This window comes from Malaya genurostris, chromosome 2 (genome assembly GCF_030247185.1).
Source record: "Malaya genurostris strain Urasoe2022 chromosome 2, Malgen_1.1, whole genome shotgun sequence".
Lineage (NCBI taxonomy): Eukaryota > Metazoa > Arthropoda > Insecta > Diptera > Culicidae > Malaya > Malaya genurostris.
The window spans coordinates 231,530,238-231,545,337 of NC_080571.1; the positions used below are offsets into that span (position 1 = coordinate 231,530,238).

Below are 15,100 nucleotides of genomic sequence, written 5' to 3' on the forward strand. Positions count from 1 at the left end.
AATCAAGTGCATATTCTACCCCGTAATTCTGGAATTGAAAGTCTTATCCGGATGAAATTCAACAGCAGGATATGGGACTAAAAAGCCTTTCATTTCAATTTGATCTAAAGAAAATAGGTTATGCGGTCGGCTCATTTTTTTTACACACACAGATACATTTTGCGATTTCGACGAACTGAGTCGAAAGGTATATGAAACTCGGTTCAAAAATATTTTTTCATAGTGGTTGCATAGCCCTTCTATATGAGAAAGGAAAAAACCAATTACCAATTGGAATCCTGGTAATCGAGTGAACGTAATTTTAATAGCAGAACATTCCGTGCTAGACCTGAAGAAACATTTGGAATTCGAGAGGAAATAAATTTCTTGGTTGTAATCGTTCAACTTGATCAGCAACAATTGAGACAAAGTTCACGATCATGGCGGTTCAATCGAGATAGGCTACACAATGTCAAAGAGTATGATTCGTAACAAGTAAATTGTTGAATGTAGAAGATTCGATTCAACTGATAAGCCTTAACGGTTCCACTATTAGTCAAAATCGTTGCAAAGTGATAGTACGCCACTAAATTGATAAGACATTTGTAAAATAGGGAGAACCATCTATGATTAGAGAGCAAGAGTCGTAATGTGAATTGTACGCATTCCATTCGTTTCACATGTACTGCAAAAACATATTTTACATTATTTCAAAAAAAAAAAAATTATGAAATTCACGTAGTGTTCACGTTATTATATTTTGGCAGATATCTACTCGTACATGATCCAAGTGATTTTGGATGGGGAGAGTAGAGTGGCCATCTCACCGTTGTTTATATTTCGTGTATATTGGGTTGGGCTCTTCCACACTTATTGGGGCGATACTGTAACAGGCACACTGAGATCGGTTAATATGATCTTATTATTGTGAATACATTTTTGAAAGACACCATGTTACGTGAAAATGTTTAAGGTTGGTCAAAATAATTAATCATGACGGTAAATCTAAATTCAAGCATATAGCATAACAGATCGGCTGAAAAGTTCGTATCGTTTCTATGAGAGGGCGCCACTAGAATTAAATCCATACCATTTTCAGTTAGTACCAACCTTCAAAAGATACGTGTATAAATTTGACAGCTGTCTGATTATTAGTTTGTGAGATATTGCATTTTGAGTGAAGCTACTTTTGTTATTGTGAAAAACATTGGACATATTATTCACGAATATTTGGATATGAGAAAGCTTTGTGCGAAATGGGTGCCGCGTGAGCTCACAATCGATCAAAAACAACAACGAAAAACCATGCTGAAATTGAACGAATTGGGCTTCGAATTGCTCCCTCATCCACCGTATTCTCCAGATTTGGCCCCCAGTGACTTTTTCCTGTTCTCAGACCTCAAGAGAATGCTCGCTGGTAAAAAATTTAGAAACAATGAAGAGGTAATCGCTGAAACTGAGGCCTATTTTGAGGCAAAGGACAAATCGTACTACAAAAATGGTATCGAAAAGTTGGAAGATCGTCCGTCTCGCAAATCGCAGTGAAATTCGTCGGTCAAAGATTCTGTAAAGAAGGGTAGACTGCTCGGGATTCGGGCGGGACAATGTCGTAAACAGAAACTAATAAGTAAAAAAAATACGGACTTTCGGGATCAATTAGTGTCCAGCAACACGAAATTAGGATTAAAACCCATTTTATCGTATATTTTTTATCGTTTCACACTACATTAGAATTGTTGTCATTAATGTTCAAATCTTTACGCCTAGCACTAGTCGGAGTTATTTTTCAGGGGCATTTCCTTTCAACCTGACTTTTACCGGATTCTTCATATTCCTGAGACGAAATCCACATTTGCTGGAATGTACCGATGCTAGCCAAAATTGAACCGCCAATCCAGGCACCGAACCGTCGCTCAACCGAACCGTTAGCGGAAATCATCTTTAACCGCGTATTGGAAGGAGCTCGATGCTGCAAATCTCGATTGAGACGCTCTGGGAACCCTGGTAATAGGGTGTTCCCACCGGTAACAACCACCGATCCGTACAGAGATAAACGTACATCGGCATCACACATTCCCACGCTGGTTGAGGCTAGTTGACCGGCGCCTAGCATAGTGTGATCAAATAAACTCTCAGCCAGTTTGAACCGCTCTGGACCGAAGTCTTGATGGTATCCGTTAGGGAACTCGTAATGAACGGCAGGAATCTGAGCAGCGGTTCTCTCGTCGAAAGGCGTTTCTAGGACTTGAACTACCGACATTTGAAAATCTTGCAGCAAACCTTTGAGCATATACTGCTGCCAGGAAGTTGTTAATTTTTCTGGAAGTTGGCGTGGAGTGAAACGAGCGTTGTCGCGTTCTTTGATGACATCTTTGGCAGCTATGCCATAGACCGGTGTTAAATCAATGTTTTGACTTTCTAAGTATTGACGACACTGCAGCGATAAGTAGTCACCGCCCAAAGGAGATTTGACTACCGCTTGACTAAGCACGTATCCTTCCTAAAATGTTTAAGCATTGGCATTGATGACTTTTATAGTTCCAATTGATTATGTTAAACTTACATGAACCGGAACGGCAGAAGTATGCGTAGCGCCGCTGTCCACAACTAAAGCCGTTGCGCGTCCGTTGGCAAACGCTGCAAGAACCGCATTTTTTACTAAGAAGAAAGCCGGAACACTGTACTTCTCGAACATGAGTTCCGTCAATCGTTCTCTGTTGTTACGAACATTCCAAGCTGCTTCCGAAAACAGTACAGGATGGTACATTGACTCTGATTGAACTACCTGCATTTGAAAGTAAATTTAATATTGCAATTCATACAAAAACAAAAAAAACTCATTTACTTTTGCGTATATATAATCCAGCACTTTTTCAAATAAATCCCAATTGTCCACCATGCCATCCTTCATATAAGTTTGGATCTCCGTATTCGATCTTGGAACACTGACGAAAGTTGTATCGACATAGTATTTATTTGCTAAAAATATTAAAATTTAAATAATCACCAAAATATACTTTTCCGTCAGCATTGAAACTTACTGCTGCCGATGTTGTTATCAACTTTAGTTTCCAGATCTGTGTTCAGAGCCACATCACCTGGTCCAACGCCAACAACCGCAGGTATTTCAGCCTTCGGCGTGTCCTCCTGAGCGTATCCCACTCTCAACGAATGATGGCCGGGATCGAATACCAGTGCGCCGATTTCATCACCACCGTATAACATACCACCGGCACTCATTGTAATCGTAGGGATCTAATTCAATTATTTCACTTAAAAATGAACGAAAACAGAGAAATTACAAACGTAAATCGGCGTCGTCGTTTTTGACAAGCGGCTTACAGAATGACGTTTTATTGAAATTGTTTATGGTTGACGAATAGCAGACCCTGTCAGCTTGGAGCGACATCAATCTTCAGTTCAGCAACGCCATCGCACGGCATCACATTCAACATATCATGTCAATTGTATGGGTGCGCAGCCCTGCTATTTTGGCGCGCACGAATTTGACATTTCTCTCCCCTACTTCTATGTATGAGATTCGATGCGAACTCACCTGAGGGCGACATGCTCGCAAAAAAGGATGTGCCAATGATTTGTTCGGGAAATGTGAGAGCTGGATATCTTGTTAATATGATGTCTTTGCGAATAGGCTCAAATGATTAAACAAAAAAGCTCTTACAAGCAGTGCAGCCAATTTTCATCTATGCATTGTACATCATATGAGATGATTTAATATCATATTACTAATTCAATTACATGCGGGTAAGTTTTTATCGTCACGTCACAAATAAACTCAGATTCATTTTGTACCGGTCAGTCAGTTGTATCCATGAACTTTATCTAATTTTTGCCTGTTCTTAAACCAAGCTGTTTCACGAGGATACTAACTCCGAGTCCTATTGAATTGTCAACAACATTGAAGTTAGAAGTGACGATACAAAACCTACTTACAGATTTCAATATATTCCATTTTTATGCGTTTAAAAATGAAATGGATGTTTCAAGTTATTTTAATAGGTATCAGTTAGTAAATATTTCAATGCAAAACATGCGTGTGAAATCGTCAGGTTAGGCTGAAAACAAAATCGATTCAACGATACTCACATTATTCTCTTTTTCGTTTACGACTAACATTATTGTACTGGAATAGATTTTTAGATCATTATTAAATAGTAAATTGAAAAAATTTCTATTCCAGAGAAATGAACGATGCGTTTAGAGAATCTACCATAACCATAATGTGTATCTGGCAGCCCTGACATCATGACAGGGTTGGGTGAACAACTTAGCCGGAAAGCCTTTCATACACGCATTTATCGAAATAACTAATTGTGTGTAGAAAAAATATACACAGGAAAATTTCTATTATTTCAAACTAAAAACTAGCTGTTCAAAACTGCAATGTGCTTCGAATCGAAATATTAGTTCAAATAAATGAGCTTGTTTTTAATTAGAGCGTGGTTTTTCAATGAAACGTTAGTTGTTTCAAGAAAACTTTGGTTGAATCAAATCTGAATTGTTATTGTCACTATTGAAAAATCGCTGTGCTGTGCAAGCGGCAAGTTTTGAACTAATCAATGGTGATAATTTTCAGATTTTGCCTGAAGATTTGAAAAAAGTGCAGGTTTTTCAAAGTTCTTTCCACGAACCGATTACTCACATACAAAACCATGTTCATATTGGGTAAAAAAACTCGATCACTAATATTTTAGTGACTTTCCTCGGTATGTTTGATTCATATTTATGGATGAATCGAAAAGTGAAATATAAAACTCGAAGAAGTCAGGTTGAGGGCTTCTTTAGATATGGAAAACTAAATTTCTATGGATGCATTTAGAGATTCGTTGACGAATTATGACCGAAGATTATTTTATTCTTCTTTTTACGCATGTTTCACCACCCAAATCAAATCTCTACGTGCACTGATAATTCTACATTTTCTTTGACATTTTCAAGTATAGAGGCCAGTTTTAAATCATACGTCAATAACAGCTCGTGAATAATCATATTTTATCCATATTGGTAAGGTCTTGCCATCTGCATTCGTTCAAAATCCAGTATATTGAAAAAATCGTCCAACATTGGATATGTCTAAACCATCACTATCACGCTATCTCATGATGACTACGCAGATTGCATTCTTCAATATCAACAATAAAATTCATTAGAATTACTCGATTTTTTTTTCTTGTTATAATATTCTTGCCTTTCTCACACAGAAAGGTGATACTATCACTGTGAAAACCGACCTCTTAACCGAGGCCAAGTATCGTATACCATTCGACTCAGTTCGTCGAGTACGCCAAATGGCTGTGTGTGTATGGGCGAATGTGTGTATGTAACGTTTTTGTGTTCTTTTCAGGGGAGATGGTTCGACCGATTTCATAAACTTAGATTAAAATGAAAAGCCTGAAGACCCCATTAAAATTCCTTAATTTCATTTTGATCCGACCTCCGATGGCTTAATCGATCCCCATATACTAAGGTTCAATTGAAAGGTCTTATGGTCCCATACAAAATTTCTGAGTTTCATTCAGATTCTTACTCAGAGCGGTGATGCAAAACACGGAAAAATATTTCAAAACTGAACTCAATCGAATTTCGAACGATCACTCTTGTCAGTTGGCAGCCAGAAGAAATGACTTCGACCACTTCCCGACTACCGGTCCGGAAGCACCGAATATATTGATCACAAACTTTAAAATGGAACTCGCTTTTCTCGGCGTTGGCTTGGCCTTTTTCACAAACTTAGTTCGAATGAAAGGAAACACCGTTTCTGCGAACTAAGTACACAGCCGTTGGCGAGTCTCCAACCGTATTGAAGTAACTAGAAACATGGTGCAGGTACGAGTCTCTGTTACCGGTGTGTGATTGAACACGGTGCTGACTTGCTGAGATTGAGACAAATTATAGTCACTTTATTAGAATTTAAATGGATTGAAGTTCATTTGGAAAGACATCATTCATTTTCCCATTGAAGTTTATTTGGAAAGAAATCATTCATTTTTCCTGTGCCAACTTCATCAGCAACTTCTCTAATAGTGATTCGGCGATCATCCATAATCATTTTTTCCACTTTTCCCACATTTTCATCGATTATTGACGTGCTGGGTCGACCGGAGCGTTCGTCGTCTTCGTCTTCGCGGCCATCTTGGAAACGCTTATACCACTCGTAAACACTTGTTTTTTCATAGCAGACTCACCGTAGGCTCTCTGTAACATTTCGCACAGTTGGTTACACTTTATTTCATTTTTCACGCGAAATTTAATACAAATTCTTCAATTCTTCCATTGTTTAAACTAACAAAAATCGCCGAGCTCAAAAAAACACGTCTACACCAACCGCTACAAGACAGAATGTAAACAATGAATACAGCTGAAAATTTCACCATACATTAGGGACATATGTACCAACAATAATAAAAAAAAATTTTGACCACCGGACTCTCCAGACGCGCGCAATTAAAAAATTCCGGGAACTTTTTGAACAGACCTCGTATACTGATTTCCCCGCTGCTTTCGACAAAATAAACTATCAAATAACAGTTGCAAAACTCAATAGGCTTGGATTCGACGGATCACTACTTAAATGGCTATAGTCTTATCTAATTGGTCGTGGAATGTCAGTAAAAATTGGAGACTGCATTACAACACTTTTCGCAGTCTGCTCTGGAGTCCCTCAAGGCAGACACTTGGAACCATTTTTATTCTTGCTCTACCTCAACGATCTTAATTTGAAATGCCACAAACTATCTTTCGTAGATGACTTTGAACTATATTATCCAATAAAATCACCTGACGACACCATATTTCTGCAGTCACAGCTTGATATATTCGTGAACTGGTGTATTAGCAACAGAATGGTTTTAAATGCCTCGAAATGTTCCGTAATGTCGTTTACTCGCAAACACTCGTTATTAAGGTACGACTATAATATTTCGCAGGATATACTTAAACGTGAGTCTATCGTTAAACATCTAGGTATCATTCTTGATATCAAGCTAGATTTCAAAAGTCATATCGACTATGTGATTTCTAAGGCATCAAAGCTTTTAGGTTTCGTTTTCCGCATCACCAAGAGCTTCGTCAATGTACATTGTCTAAAAGCATTATATAGTTTTTTAGTCCACTCGACACTTGAATATTCAGCTGTTGTCTGGTCACCTCATTATCAAATCGACATAGAGCGGATTGAAGCCATTCAGCATAAATTTGTTAGATTTGCCCTGCGTAACCTACCTTGGAGAGATCCTGCTAATCTTCCTATAGTTACACAGATTGTTGTATGCTTATTGATTTGGATCGGTTATTTGTTCGTCGAAATATCTCCAAGGCAACTTTCGTTGCTGATTTACCTCAATCACATATCGACTGTCCTGAGCTTTTGCAGTTAATTAATCTCGACATTCATCGACGTAATCTACGTTTCCACCCCTTTCTCAGATTACCTATTGCAAGAACAAATTATGGGTACAATGAACCATTCTCCAGTATGTGCCGAACTTTCAACAACTGTTCCAATGTTTTCGACTTTCATTTATCTCCAAATATGATTAAACGATAGTTTCGTAAACACTTGTCAAATTAGCCTTCCGATCAGTATTTGTTTTTTAACCGACAATATTGTTTTTTCGTTCAACCCCCACTTCGTCTCTCCACCATCTTCATTGGACACTAACTAGATTTGCACGCAGAAATTAACCCGGTCATCCCTTCCTCTTTTTCTCTGTCTTCCACCATGCTTTCTTCGATCACTAATTAGATCTACATGCCGATTCTAACATCGTCGTTATCCACGCTCCTTTACCACCTCCTCCACCAACCCTCGTACTCCATTCGCCTATCCACTTTTTTCTTTTCTCTCACCTTTTAAGAAAGAGCACTATCACTGCCATGTAATGCTTGGTGTCATCAACTAGTTATAGGGTTATAGATTTAGTTTTAATTGTTAGCTTTAATTGTTAGTTTTGATTGTTAGTTCTAATTGTTAGTGTTAAGTCCAAATGTATCTGTTGGATCATTGTAATCTGTTGATGCTGATGAGGAGGTTTTATGCCTGCTGGAGAGAGAGAGATTGCCAAATTTCATCTCCGTCGGGCTTTTTCCTGCTCCCAAATAAAGAAATGACAAATAAAGACATGCAATGGAATTGCATGCTTCACAAAGTGTATGAAATTGAACAGCCGCACATACACACTCTTCCACTTTTCCACCTACTGACGAATTAAACTCTAGTGAATCTATTATTAGCAACAATGAAATGAATTACTGTCATCCCTCTTGAAAATCGATGAACCTGAATCGATTCTTCTGTCGTTAGTGGAAAAGCAACCGTTGAAAAACCGTTGACAATTTGAAATCCTGTTATTTGAATTTAAACAAAGCATTTTTTGGAAAAATGATGGAAATATGTAAGTTTTGTTGTAAACTTGAGCCTTCTGTAATAACTCATAATATTTTCATTTCTAGTGCCAATATCAGCTGCCGACAAGGGTTCAGCTAGATTGAAGCAAGCAATCAACAAGGAATTATTTATTTCTCGTTGTAAAAACCGGATAAAGGGAGTAATGTCTGAGTTTCGTTAGCGAATGCAAAATTTTTCTATGGTTTATGATTGTATTCCAGAAAAAGAAACTACAGAAATATCTGCCCGAACGTTCTAGCTTTTTGTACGAGTTCTTGGGAACAAAAGGAGGAAACCTGAATTTGAAAACTAACATTTACAAGGACTTTCTTGGACAAACGGGTCACTCGGATGACGTCAAGAATAAGATTATTAGCTCAATGATACCAGACGAAGTATTGTGCAATGCGGAAGATTACCGACCGCGCCGTTTCATGACCGCAATGATGTTTGCCGATGTGTCAGGTAAGACAGAGAAACCAATGATACCATTGTCAATCGAGATTTATTTTATTGTTGCTTATGCCCCGTTTACACTTCTGCTGGCTGCCAGCATGCTGGTGCCAGTGTACTGGCCTCTTAGGAAAAAACGTTCAACTGTGGTCCAATGATCCAACGTCTTAGACCAACGAAGGGCCACCGTTGAACGTTTTTTTTCCTAAGAGGGCAGTACACTGGCACCAGCAATAGTGTAAACGGGGCATAAGCAACAATAAAATAAATTTCGATTGATATTAACCCGGCGAAATGAGCTGAAGTAATGGTTTTGAATAAATACGAGAAAATATTCAGGAAGAAATATTTCAGGAGAGATAACTGCTCCTGCATGTACCAACGATTTTAAAGATTCACATTTCAACGATGTAGTAGTTACTATAGATGGTCGGGTTTCGGGTATTTGTACCAGAAACCCGACCTGAATCCGAATTTCATCCCGATGGGTATCAGTCGGGTTCGGGTACAGAAACAAATACCGTCTTATAAAAAAAAAGCTCAACGGTGGTCTTTCGTTGGTATCATTGTATCATTGATCCAATCAACGTCCAATTAATCGTTCAACGGGAGGCCAACACGGGACCTTCGTTTGCCGATTTTGAAACAGACCGTTGAACCGAAGGCCGTTTTTTTCGTTCAACAAACCCGGCAGACAGAGGTCCATTGTTGAGCCATTTCCAATGGTTTTACTGGAGATTTTTGGAAGTTTTTATCCACTTATTTTTTAAATGAACACTACATACCTGTAGAACACCTTTACTTTATTTAGAATAACAAGAAATTTTCTTTCTGAATAAAGATAACACAAAATTTCCACACTGTTTTTTTTAGGAGTAAAAACAACAACAAACCGTTCCTGCAAACTGAATGATTAATTCGTGCAGTATGCCGTTCAACAAGCGTTAAACGACCAACAAAATGTGGGGTATTGTTGCCGGGTTCGGGTCGGGCACGGATGCCGATTTTTTCATTTTCGGCGGGTACGGGTTGAGAAATTTGTTTGGATTTCTGGTTTTATTTTGGGTTTCGGGTTCGAGTCGGGTATGGATGAAGATGTTTATTTTTTTATCGGGTACGGGTCGGGTTCGGTTTTTGGAAGAACAATTAATCTCGAGTTCGGGTCGGGTACGGGTTGCGTTCGGGTTCGAAAAAATGCTTACCCGTCCATCTCTATTAGTTACCATTTAAATAGAAAATTGCCGGATATTAGAATCTAATGCCAGTGGAACTTATATTTTTTATAGAAATCGGTCACCAGAAACCATCGTGATCTCAAAATTGGTAGTGATTTTAAGCTAAACTTATTCTTGATACGTGTAATTATCAATTTTGTTGGTTTTGGTAATTTAATCATGGGTGATAGGTTATGTCAATGTGGCATGTGAATTGACTTCAAATTTCCGAATCGATGAATATTTCCATTTTTGGTGGCTCTCAAAAGGATACTGAAAACGTGCCCAAATTAGTTTGAGTGAACAAGAGATTTTCAAGAAGTTTAATAGAGTATAAAGTAGAAGTGTAATTCTAAGAAAGTAAGCAGAGTTTTTGCACAAATTTTGCATGTAAATTTTGACGCGGATTTCCGAAGTTACTTGATTTTTTATGCGAATTTTCAAAGCTATGCGACATTCTTGTTTTTTTTCTACTTAGAAATGGTGTTATATCGAAAACGTTTCTTAAGTCAACTCTCTGACACTTGTTTCAAAAATATTTTTTTTCAATTATACCAGATCTCGACGTTTCAGATATGCTCTGAGACATTTGGTATCACAAAAAAATTTTCGATTTCGGAAATCCCAAAGTCGATTTTTTTCAAATTATTTTTTGTCAAAATAACTTTTAAACTTGGAAAAGAAGGAAGAAAAGAAGAAGAATGATGTAGAATACCAGAAATATATATAAAAAAACGAATAAATAACGTAAGAGTATAGATAAGTATTTAAAAAAAAATACATTAAATACCCAACAGGTAAACCCATTTAAAAGAATATTATTATTGTTATTACTATTACCATTATTATATTATTACATTACTATTACAATTATTACCACTACATTCCATACAGACAATTACAAGTACCACATACCACATTTTACATTATCACAAAACCAGATCTACGACCATTGTCATTACAAAAACAACAACCAAACTATAAAACACAACCACACATTATAAAGACAATTTCATACAATCAATTTGAATCAGCACAAAAAACAGTGACCAAGTGGATACCATAGCCTAGGAACGTATGTGTGTTGATTGAAAATAGAAGCTCATAGAAGCAAATCTTATCAAGGGTTCAGTGTAGAACCGAAGCAAGGGACTGCTGCCACTGTGACTACTTACAAAAAAAAGAAAAGATATTTGGCAACAACAATTTTTTTCTATAGTTTTGTGGGTTTTTACGCGGATTTCCGAAGTTACGTGTTTTTTTACGCAGTTTTTTTTTGAGTTACTCGTCTTTTTAGAGCGTACGTATTCTCCGTGTAGAAGATGGCCTCAGTGTAATAGTATGAGATTCCAGATCAATCTATACAACCAATCCACCAGCACATTTTATTTGCATAGCAAGTAATAGAAAATCGAGACGCGTGTGAAGTATTTTAATTTTTGTATAGTACCTCTGATTTAATATTTAATTCTTGTACATTACCTATCATAACATAACAATCCGCCCTCCAAACCCCGGTTGAAAAATAGGGTTACACAGTTATTGCATACTTGATCTATTTGGAAAAAATATCTCACCTTTTTTATGTCGATTATGTAAGTTTTTAAGGTCGCGATTCGCGCGGGGTTGGGAATAGAATACAGGTGGACTGCGTGAAAGAATTCGACTCGCCCATTACGCTATACCCGTCCCCAATATCTAACCTTCTTCTACATAGGATTTCGAATACGATGAATTAACTTGCTGTGCTACACCACTTGAAATCAATACTGATCTTCTCGACGATATAATCGATTAACAAATTGAACAATGTCCGCATACAGCGTATCTGGTAATTGCATAGCTATGAAGTGACCTCCGTCATCGAAATGATTGTTTTGAATCATGTTACGAAAATGATCACGCAAAGCCCAGTCAGTTTGTTGCATTAGCTCGTAACGGAATTTGGCACATGCTGCTGGAACACGTGTTGGAATCCGATCATAATCATTGAATATCTCAACGCTGTTGAATGCTTCCGAATATAGTCTTTGAGAAGTAGTGATTGAATCGGTTAAATAATATATCATCACATTATCCAGCAGTGCGTCTAAACTGAAATATTTCTCGAGTCCACCGTCGGGAAGATCTCGGTAGGCAGGATTGGTCCATGTAGAGAATTTCTCAAGAATATACGCAGCCAGGCCGATAGGATTCCCAGTTAGTACGGCTCCAATTGTATCCGGCTTTGTAGATTGAATGTGCATGTATCCGGTTTCGGTTACGAGTAGTTTGTACTTCTCAATAAGAGGATAATAATAATTAACGTATTGCTCATCAACTACTAATTTTGGCGCCAGGCTCCCAATAACACCTTTCAATGTGGCAATGGGCGCAGAATTTATACACATTGTCAAATGGACACCTAAACGAAATAGTCGTATCGGATAAGCTATCTTTGAAAGATAACCTTTGAAACTTACCTAACACCTCATTCTGGAAGAAAGTTGCCATAAGATTACCGATGATAGCTCCCCAATCACCGCCGTGTACGTAATACTTTTTGAAACCCAGTCGCAACATCAGATTTCTTAAGATAACAGCAATCTTTGCTGGACTTAGGCCTTGTTTAGACGCCCCTTGGCTGAAGCCGTAACCAGGTAGGCTGGGTACAATCACTTCGAACACGTACTCCTTCTCATCACTTCTGGATGTCAACTTAGGAATTATCTCGTAGAACTCACGTACTGATCCAGGCCATCCATGAAGCAACAGTAGAGGTAGAATACGCTTTGGATTTCTAACGTTTTTTGGTTTCACGTAGAGAAAGTGAATGTCCAATCCCTGAATTTGTGTCTTATACTGTGGGTACTGGTTTATGAAACTCTGACGCTCGGTCCATCGAGTCAAATAATCTTTTCTCCAATATTCTATGATTTCACGAAGCCGCTTGCTGTTAAATCCATACTGAAAAGCTGCTCCATCGAGAGGCTCCGCTAGATTAGGAATATCACTTAACTTCTCTTTAAGAATATCGATCACTTGATTGTTATAATAAACTTTGAATGGCAGAACGTCAACGTTTTCGGTGTAGTTGTCAGCATCTCCTGATCCCCAGTATTCTTGGTATAGAATGTTGGGTGCAGGTTTTGGCTCGGTTAGATCTCGGTACTGCTTGAACAGCATGGCAACCGCGAGGGTGGAAATTACAAAAATCAATCTTCCCACAAAACCCATTGCTGTTTCGCTTCCGAAATGACGACTGACGAGGTATCGCCGGAACTGCAACTGAAAATGAAAATAGAAATCCAAATATTCACGATACACACACACTCTCTCTCTCAAATCTGGATGATATTGAATCGAAGATAAGGAAAACATACACATCACATTTAATCTTAAGCCATTCATGCACGTTCAATTTCAGTTCTATTTTGATGGTTATCAATGATGGTAAAGTTTTTAAGCACTGCTGTTTTAAATAAAATTGATTGATGAAAATTAATTGCAGTATTAGATTTAAAATAATACACAACCAACATTTTAAGGTGCATCACTATATAACCTGAAACATTATTCTACCAGCAGGTGTGCATGTTCAAAACGTCGTTTTGTTATCAAATGGCACTAAAATTAGCATATTAACCCTCAGGGTACGGACTATAAAAAAGTTACGTTCAGTACGGACAGGGTTAGCCTAACCCGGCGACTTTGATCGGGTGTATATCGAGCTGTACTTTGTCAATTTGAATAATTTTTTTTTATTTTGTGTGAAATTGTCTCAAAAATATAATAGAGTTGTCAGATTAATCATTTAACTGATTGAAAAAAAAATATAATGAAAAATGTGAACGGGTCTTGAATTTTTTTTTTGAAAAACGTTTTTTTTCAAAATGCTGTAACTTTTTGGAAAAAAAATATTAACATTGTATAACTCGCATTTGAAAGGTAAAAAGTAGTTCTTACAAATGTCCATAACGGTTTTTTGATTTATTCCAAAAACTATATTTTTTTGAAAAATGAAAATACGCGTTTTTTCGAGTTAGCGAAAAAACGTTGTTTCGTTGATTTATGATGATAAAGGTTAAAATTAATTATTTTGAGCGTAAAAAAATTGTTTCTAAGATATTGTTGAGTAGTATCATATAAATAAATACCAAACATAATTGTTAAAGGCGAATATTTATGATTCAAAAGTTACACAAGTCATGTTACATAATATTGCCGCACTCGCAGCACAGTTTCGCTACGTGCTCTTTACACATAGCCTTATGACATCTAAGGCACTTATAATACGTTTTTCGGTCAAAGGAACTTGGACATAAGTTACATCTCTTTTGCTTTGGAAGTCTATTATCGACAAACTCATCGCGAATGTCCATTTCTTCTGGCAACTCACGAGAATCCAAAAACTCTTCAATCGTATTTCGCAGACCTATTCTCAGAGTAGGTTTTGCCAATCTTTTATTCAAAGTAGGTTACTTTATGTACTGACGTATCTAATCTAACGTTATTTTGTCTCAACACAGTTATTTCCCTTTCAACTTGCTCGTTTGTATGTTTGACGATGATATCTAAAATTTCATCGGTAAATAACACGCTCCAAGCTTCGTGCGGTGTTTTAACTCGTGTCGCATTACCTTTAGTTGATGGCACGTAAGATTGTTGGGACTGCGATCGACGGCCCCTCGATTCCGGAGCAGAGAGATTCCATTTGTACCCGCTCTTAGCATGCAGGTATGAAGGGCGGCCGCGTTTGCGCGGCGGGGCGCCTCTCGGAGCAGCTGCTTCTTCTTCGCCTGACAATGGCTCTCCTTCAGATTCTGCGTCTGTTTCAGAATCGTGAGAACTTTCCTCTTCCGCACCTACGGCGTCGTCGGTGTCACTGTCATTCTCTGTGACGCTGTCCTCCTCGTTTTCCTTGTACAACTCCTCCAAAGCAGCAACGCTTCGAGTGATTAGACGCGTTGCCATGTTTTTAATGCGTGTTCTTTAACAAAAAATTACAAGAAACAAAATTTAATAAGTTATAATTCACTACGAGCAGCAAAGATTTCGATATAAGGCG

At 37.8% G+C, this 15,100-nt stretch overlaps 3 protein-coding genes across 3 annotated transcripts in view; 1 reads left to right on the forward strand and 2 right to left on the reverse strand.

Moving 5' to 3' along the window:
- Positions 1–1,674: 1,674 nt before the first annotated feature.
- LOC131428062 (actin-like protein 6A) lies at positions 1,675–3,354 on the reverse strand. The gene is made up of 4 exons (XM_058591712.1): positions 3,021–3,354; positions 2,825–2,958; positions 2,543–2,764; positions 1,675–2,479 (listed from the first exon to the last, which is right to left on the reverse strand). Exons 1-4 carry the CDS (start codon positions 3,217–3,219, stop codon positions 1,766–1,768), a joined length of 1,269 nt encoding a protein of 422 aa, XP_058447695.1. The 5' UTR covers positions 3,220–3,354; the 3' UTR covers positions 1,675–1,765.
- A 4,909-nt stretch (positions 3,355–8,263) lies between these two features.
- Positions 8,264–15,100, forward strand: part of LOC131428063 (adenylate cyclase type 10-like) — a 46,462-nt gene continuing 39,625 nt past the window's right edge. The window contains exons 1-3 of the mRNA XM_058591713.1: positions 8,264–8,393; positions 8,452–8,546; positions 8,608–8,851. Coding sequence (XP_058447696.1) covers positions 8,381–8,393; positions 8,452–8,546; positions 8,608–8,851 — 352 coding nt within the window. The 5' untranslated portion in view covers positions 8,264–8,380. The remainder of the gene's footprint in view (positions 8,394–8,451; positions 8,547–8,607; positions 8,852–15,100) is intronic.
- LOC131428064 (juvenile hormone epoxide hydrolase 1-like) lies at positions 11,803–13,416 on the reverse strand. The gene is made up of 2 exons (XM_058591714.1): positions 12,516–13,416; positions 11,803–12,457 (listed from the first exon to the last, which is right to left on the reverse strand). The coding sequence occupies exons 1-2, from the start codon at positions 13,411–13,413 to the stop codon at positions 11,817–11,819; spliced, it is 1,539 nt and encodes a 512-aa protein (XP_058447697.1). The 5' UTR covers positions 13,414–13,416; the 3' UTR covers positions 11,803–11,816.